The sequence below is a fragment of the Catharus ustulatus genome, chromosome 30 (genome assembly GCF_009819885.2).
Source record: "Catharus ustulatus isolate bCatUst1 chromosome 30, bCatUst1.pri.v2, whole genome shotgun sequence".
In the NCBI taxonomy this organism is placed as follows: Eukaryota; Metazoa; Chordata; class Aves; order Passeriformes; family Turdidae; genus Catharus; species Catharus ustulatus.
Genome location: NC_046250.1, coordinates 3143433 through 3150115, shown reverse-complemented (window position 1 = coordinate 3150115; position 6683 = coordinate 3143433). Strand labels below are relative to the sequence as shown.

At 48.1% G+C, this 6683-nt stretch overlaps 1 protein-coding gene across 1 annotated transcript; it reads left to right on the top strand.

Moving 5' to 3' along the window:
* Positions 1 to 2848: 2848 nt before the first annotated feature.
* Positions 2849 to 3178, top strand: LOC117008647 (feather beta keratin-like). The gene has a single exon (XM_033082619.1). The coding sequence runs from the start codon at positions 2849 to 2851 to the stop codon at positions 3176 to 3178; it is 330 nt and encodes a 109-aa protein (XP_032938510.1).
* Positions 3179 to 6683: the final 3505 nt, after the last annotated feature.

The window sequence follows — 6683 nt, the reverse complement described above, 5'->3', positions numbered from 1 at the left end:
TGCTCAGAGCTTGATCTGTCAGCACAAGGTGCTGACAGAGCTGGGATCCCACCCTGATTTTTCCGAGGAAAAGGGAATTGTGCAATTTCTCCCATAATTGACCCACAGGCGCCTTCCTGCGGAATTTGGGAATGGGAAGAGCTCCTGGCCAAGGAAACACTCCCAGCTTCATCCAGGTGGAGCCATCTGGGAGTTTTCCACGAGAAATCCACGTCCACTTTTTAGGGAATCCATGGGATCAGCGCTGCTGAGTGAGGAGGATTCGGGGTTTGGGGTGAGCCAGGTCAGGGAGGGGAACAGGAACCCCAAAACGAACAGGAACCCCAAAACGAACAGTAAACCCAAAATGAAGAGTAACCCCAAATTAACAGTAAACCCCAAAATTAACAGTAAATCTCAAAATGAAGAGTAAATCCCAAAAGGAAAAGTAACTTCAAAATGAACAGTAACCCTAAAATGAACAGTAAACTCAAAACGAACAGTAACCCCAAAATTAACAGTAAACCCCAAAATTAATAGTAACCCCAAATTAACAGCAAACCCCAAAATTAACAGTAAACCCCAAAATGAAAAATAACTTCAAAACCAACAGTAACCCTAAAATTAACAATAAACCCCCAAAATTTACAATGACCCCAAAATAAAGAGTGACCCCAAATGGTTGCTCCTAGGTGGAGCCATCTGGGAGTTTTCCATGAGAAATCCACGTCCAATTTTTAGGGAATCCATGGGATCAGCGCTGCTGAGTGAGGAGAATTCGGGGTTTGGGGTGAGCCAGGTCAGGGAGGGGATCCGTGCATCATTCCCAGAAAATCTGGGAATGTCCAGGTGATGCAGAGCTCTGGCTGCAACTTCAGCAGATTTGTTGTTCAGATTCCTCCCTCTCCAGCCAGGATTGAATTTCCTGGTGTGTCTCCACATTTTCCATACCCAGCACTATTCCCAAATTTCCTCAAGAAATTAGTTTTTCCCCTCCAAAAATCCTTCCCCTTTTTTGAGTTCTGAATTGGACAGTGGGGTTTGAGGAATTCTGTCCCAAAAATGTCTATTTTATTCCATTTTTTTTCCATTGCATGAAGTCTGAGGGAGCATTTTCTGGGGTTTTCCTGAGTTTCCCCAACCCCTGGAATTTTCGGTCAAGAGGATTCACCCAAACCAAAACCAGGATTAGGAAAAATCGGGGAAGGAGAAATTGTGGGGCCACAACCCCAAAACCCTGCCCTGACCACACCTGGTTTCACTCATGAATGGTGACAGAGGTGTCACATCCCAACAGTGAATCCCAAAATCTTTGGAAATCATCCCTGTGACAACCCTTGCACTCTCCTAAAAGGGTAAAAGGAAAAACTCAGTGGGATCAACCCAAAAAAATCCCTAAAATTTCTTCTTTTTGGGTGCTGGTGTTTGATTCTCTGCTCTGGTGAGATCCCACCGGGAATTCTGTGCCTGGTTCTGGTGTTCCCAATCCCTCCCCTGTGAATCCAGGTTGGGAATTTTGGGAATGTGGAGACCCCAGAACCCCTCCCGGGATCTCCAGGGAAGCTGGAGAGGGATTTTTGCTCAGGAATTGCAAGGACAGGACACAGGGAATGGGATCAGGGGCACACAGGGGTGAATTTGGAGATTTGAGGCAGAAATTATTCCTTGGTCCAGGGAATTCCATGGATTTCCCACTCCTGGAAGTGTCCAGGGCTGGTTTGAAAACCATCCCTGCCTGTGGAGCAATTCCACTTAAAAAAAAAAAAAAAATCCCCCAGCATTTTTACCGACTTTGCAAAATCAGCAGAACGCTGCAGGAAGTGAAACCGCTTCCAAAAAAAAAAAAAAAAAAAAAAAAAACCAAACGTCAAGGAAGAAACCGGAGGGTGTTGGGAGAAACTGATAATTGTCCCGAGGCGGATAAAACAATCGATTGGGAAATGCCGGCGATGTCTCAACCCCCGCGGGCGATCCCGGGATGGGATAAAAAGCTCCCGGCTCCCAATTCCTCCCATCCCAGCTCCAGATTCCTGAGATTTCAGCTCCTCGGGCTTCTCCTCTTCGGAATTTTTGTGAGTCTGGGGGGAGTTTTGGGGGTGGCCGGGGTGGGAGTTGGGAAAAAGAAAATAAAAAATCGGAGTTTTTAGTCAGGAACTGTTTGGGAAGGGGAAGGAGAAGGGAAGGAGGGAGAAAAATCTGAATTTTTGCGGAGCAGGTGCTTGGGAGGAAAGGAGGGAGGAGAGAGGGACAGGGAGAAGGGGAAAAAGATAAAAAAACCTGAGTTTTTGGAGAGAGGGGGAAGGAGGCAGGGAGAGAGAGGGAGAGGGACAGGGAGAAGGGGAAAAAGAGGGAAAAAATCGGGATTTTTATGGAGGAACCAAATATGAGCGAGGGATGGAGGGAGGAGGGGAGAGGGACAGGGAGAAGAGAGAGAGAGAGAAAATAATCTGAGATTCTGGAAAGTTTTTGGAAGGAGAGAAGGAGGGAAGGAGGGAGGAGAAGAGAGGGACAGGGAGAAGATAAAGAGAAAAATGTGAGATTTTGGAGAGTTTTTGGAGGAAAGGAAAGAAGGAAAGAAGGAAAGAAGGAGAGGGGAGGAAGGAGAAGAGAGGAACGGGGAGAAGAGAGAAGGAGGTATATTTGAGCTTTTGGAGAATTTTGGAAGGAGGGAAGGGCGGAGAGAAGGAGGGAGGAGGAAAGCGGGACGAGGAGAAGAGAGAAAAAGATTTTGGAGAGTTTTTGGAAGGAGGAAAAGGAGAGAAGGAGGAGGAAGACAAAGACAGAAAAATACGAGCAAGAACTCTGCTGCCCGCATTTTTAACCCCTTCTCCTCCCCTTCCCGCAGCAGTTCCACCTCTCTCCTCGCACCATGTCCTTCTCCAGCCAACTCAGCTCCCGCTGCTCCGCTCCCTGCGCCGTGTCCTGTCCCCAGCCCTGCGCGAGCGCCTGGAGCCAGCCCTGTGTCACCTCCTGCGGCGACTCCCGGGCTGTGGTTTACCCTCCTCCCGTGGTCATCACCTTCCCGGGGCCCATCCTCAGCTCCTGCCCCCAGGAGAGCATCGTGGGATCCGCGTTCCCGCAGGGAATCGAGCGCCCCACGGGGCTGCAGGGCTCGCTGGTTTATGGAGGATGCTTCTCCTCCTCTTCCTCCTTCAGGAATGTCTGGAGCCAGCGCGCCGGGGGCTGCGGGCCCTGCTGAATCGGGGGGGAAAAGAAAAGAGGGGGAGCTGAGCCGGGGATGGGGATCCGTGGGGTTGGGAGAGCCTGGGAGATGCTCAGGATCAGTGGGGAATGCTGAGAATCCGTGGGGGATGCTGAGAATCCGTGAGGGATGCTGAGGATCCTTGGGAATTGTTCAGGGTCCATGGGAATGTTCAGGATCCTTAGGAATTGTTCAGAACCCTTGGGAAATGTTCAGGATCCGTGGAAAATGTTCAGAATCTGTGGGAACTGCTCAGAATCCATGGGAATTGTTCAGGATCCAACAGGAATGTTCAGGACCCATGGGGAATGTTCAGGATCCATGGGGAATGTTCAGGATCCATGGAAAATGTCCAGAATCCATGGAAAATATTCAGAACCCCTGCTCCAAACCCATGGGAGTTGCTCAGAATCCATGGAAATCCCTCAGCACCTCTGGAATCCCCTCAGCACCTTTGGAATCCCCTCAGCACCTCTGGAATCCCCTCAGCACATCTGGAATCTCCTCAGCATCTCCGGAATCTTCTCAACACCCCTGGAATCCCCTCGGCACCTCTGGAATCCCCTCAGCACCCCTGGGAGCTGCTCCTCCTCTCCCCCTTCCCGTTTTTAACATCAGTTTTCTCCAAATTTGCCTTTTCCTCCTCAAACCCCGAATCCTTTGCTCACACCCCACCCGTTCCTCGCTGCCGGGGCACAGAAATCCCGGGAATTTGTCCATGGATGAGTTAAATTGTTTGGGATTGGGACCTTTGAAATGTGACCCAAGCAGGAAAAATGTGATGAAAATTAATTGTTTAAATTAATTACCTAGATTATTAATTGAGGTCAAATTCACCTTGTGTTTTTTTCCACTTTTATCCCAATAAATTCCTGTGTTTGCATTCAAATTTTCTTGGATTTCTTCTCTTTTTTCTTTCCCTTTTTAAAAAATCTCTATAAACCCATGGAACCAAACCGTGCCCTTACCCCAGAGATAAAAATTCTATGAAAAATCAAATATCCACTCCAGAGCTGTTCCAAGAGCTCATCCCACACGAACAGAAAACTCCGAATTGTGATGCAGAAAGGATTTTATTGGGGAAGATAAATGGGATTCACCCCACGACAATTCCGGGGAATTCCGAGGGAATTCCAGGAGAATTCAGAGGGAATCTCAGGAGAATTCAGAGGGAATTCAGAGGCAATTCCAGAGGAATTCAGAGGGAATTCCAGGGCAATTCAGAGGGAATTTCACAGGAATTCGGGCAAATTCACAGCGGAATCCATGGGAATTGATCGGATCCAGAGGGAATCGCGGGATCGTTCCTGGGATAAAGGAGCAACCCCGACCCCTCTCGGAGCTCTCCCCTCGCTCAAAATTTGCGAATCTGCTCCTTTTTCTGCTCGATTTCCTCATCCAGGGAATCCTTGCCGGGCTTGGCAGGGCGGGAATAGCAGGGGTAGGAAATTCTGGAGTGGGAGGAGGAATTTCGGGAATAGCAAGGATAGGAAAATCGGGAATAACAGGAGGAGAAATCGCGACCACCAGAAGAGGTTCCAGGCTGGTAGGAGCTCGGGAAACCTCCGGGATTTGCCATTCCCGGTGGGAATGAGGATCCCACGATGCTCTCCTGGGGGCAGGAGCTGAGGATGGGCCCCGGGAAGGTGATGACCACGGGAGGAGGGTAGACCACAGCCCGCGAGTCCGCGCAGGAGGTGACACAGGGCTGGCTCCAGGCATCCGCGTAGGGCTGGGGACAGGACACCTCGCACGGGGACGAGCAGCCGCTGCTCAGCATGGCTCCTGAAGACATTTTTTGGGATGGATGGCGACCTGAAATCAAATCAGTGCTGCAAATCCCAAAATTTCAGATAGAAAACAAATCCTGCTCTGATTCCTTCCATGAGCAGGGAAAAAAAGAGTTTGGAAAGATTCCCCCAAAACATCTTTTGTGGTAGAGGTGGTGCTGCAGCAAAGGAATAAAATGAAAATGTTCAGGGAGATCCAGGTCTTTACACAACCACCAGGATGATATAATCTGTGATTTCCTGATTGAAGGGATTCTTGTTCTATAAATACAAGATCTCTCATTTCCCTCTATCCTGATTAAAAGCCAAAATCCCGAAATTCCCAAAGGCTGAGATCCCAAAATTCCTAAAGATTGGGATCCCAAAATTCCCAAAGATTGGGATCCCAAAATTTTCAAGCACTGGGATCCCAAATTTCACAGGATTGGGAATTCCCAAGATTCTCAAGGACTGAGATCCCACAATTCCCAAAGATTGGGATCCCAAAATTCCCAAGGACTGAGATCCCAAAATTCCAAGGATAGGGATCCAGAAATTCCCACGGATTGAAATACCAACATTACCAAAGATTGGGATCCCAAAATTCCTGAAGATAGGGATCCGAAAATTCACAAGGATTGAAATCCCAAATTTCCTGGAGACTGAGATCCCAAATTCCAAATCAAGAGAGAGACCCGAAATCAAATCAGAACTGCAAATCCCAAAATTCCAGATTGAAAATAAATCCTGCTCTGATTCCTTCCCTGAGCAAGAAAAAAAAGGAATTTGGGAAGAGTCGGGTTTGCCCCTTTTCCAACCATCTCCCGCCGCTCCCTGGGAATTTTTTAGAGGGAAATCAGAAAATTTTCCAGCTCAAACCCTCCCCGAGCCCCCCAAACCCGACTTACGCGGAGATGAGATGAGAATCACGGATGAATGATTGAAAATCGGGGATAAATGTTTGAAAATCTCGGTACAGGAGCTTTTATGGGACAAGAATTGCAGATAAATGATCGAAAATCTGGGTGCAGGAGCTTTTATGAAGCTCCTCGCTTCGCCCCGAGGGAAGGGAACCACTCCTGTCCTCCTTTGTCCTCTGCGCCTCCAATGCACAAACAAAACAAATTTTTTGTTTCGCTTTTGTCTCTCAATCCAGGTAATTTGGGGCCATTGTTTCTCCCAAAACTCCACCTGGTGTGGTTTTAAATCCCGGAGATTTTGGGATGTCAGATAGGGAGGGCGATTCCCACCTTGGCACCGATCCCTGGTTGAAGATTTGTTTGGCTACGAGCTTTCATAGCAGTTGTGGTTTTACGTTTTGGGGTTTTTTTGGGGATTTTGGGGGGGGTTTTTTTTGGGTTTTATTTGGGGTTTTGGGGGGATTTTTTGGGTTTTTTTGGGGGGGTTTTATTTGGGTTTTTTGGGGTTTTTTTTTGGGTTTTTTTGGGTTTTATTTGGGGTTTTGGGGTTTTTTTGGGGGGGTTATTTTGGGTTTTATTTGGGGTTTTTGGGGTGTTTTTTTTGGAGGGGGATTTGGGGTTTCTGGGGTTTTTTGGGGGGTTTTTTTTTTTTTTTTTGGTTTTTCCCCCCCCCAAATTGTATCAAACCCCACAATTTAGTGCCCTGACGTGGATCGACCTCTCCATCTCCTGTTTTTGTTGCTCCAAACCGAGAGTTTCTGACTCAGAGCCAGGCCAGGGGATGAAAGCAGCTCGGCTTGGGTTCCTCCCTGC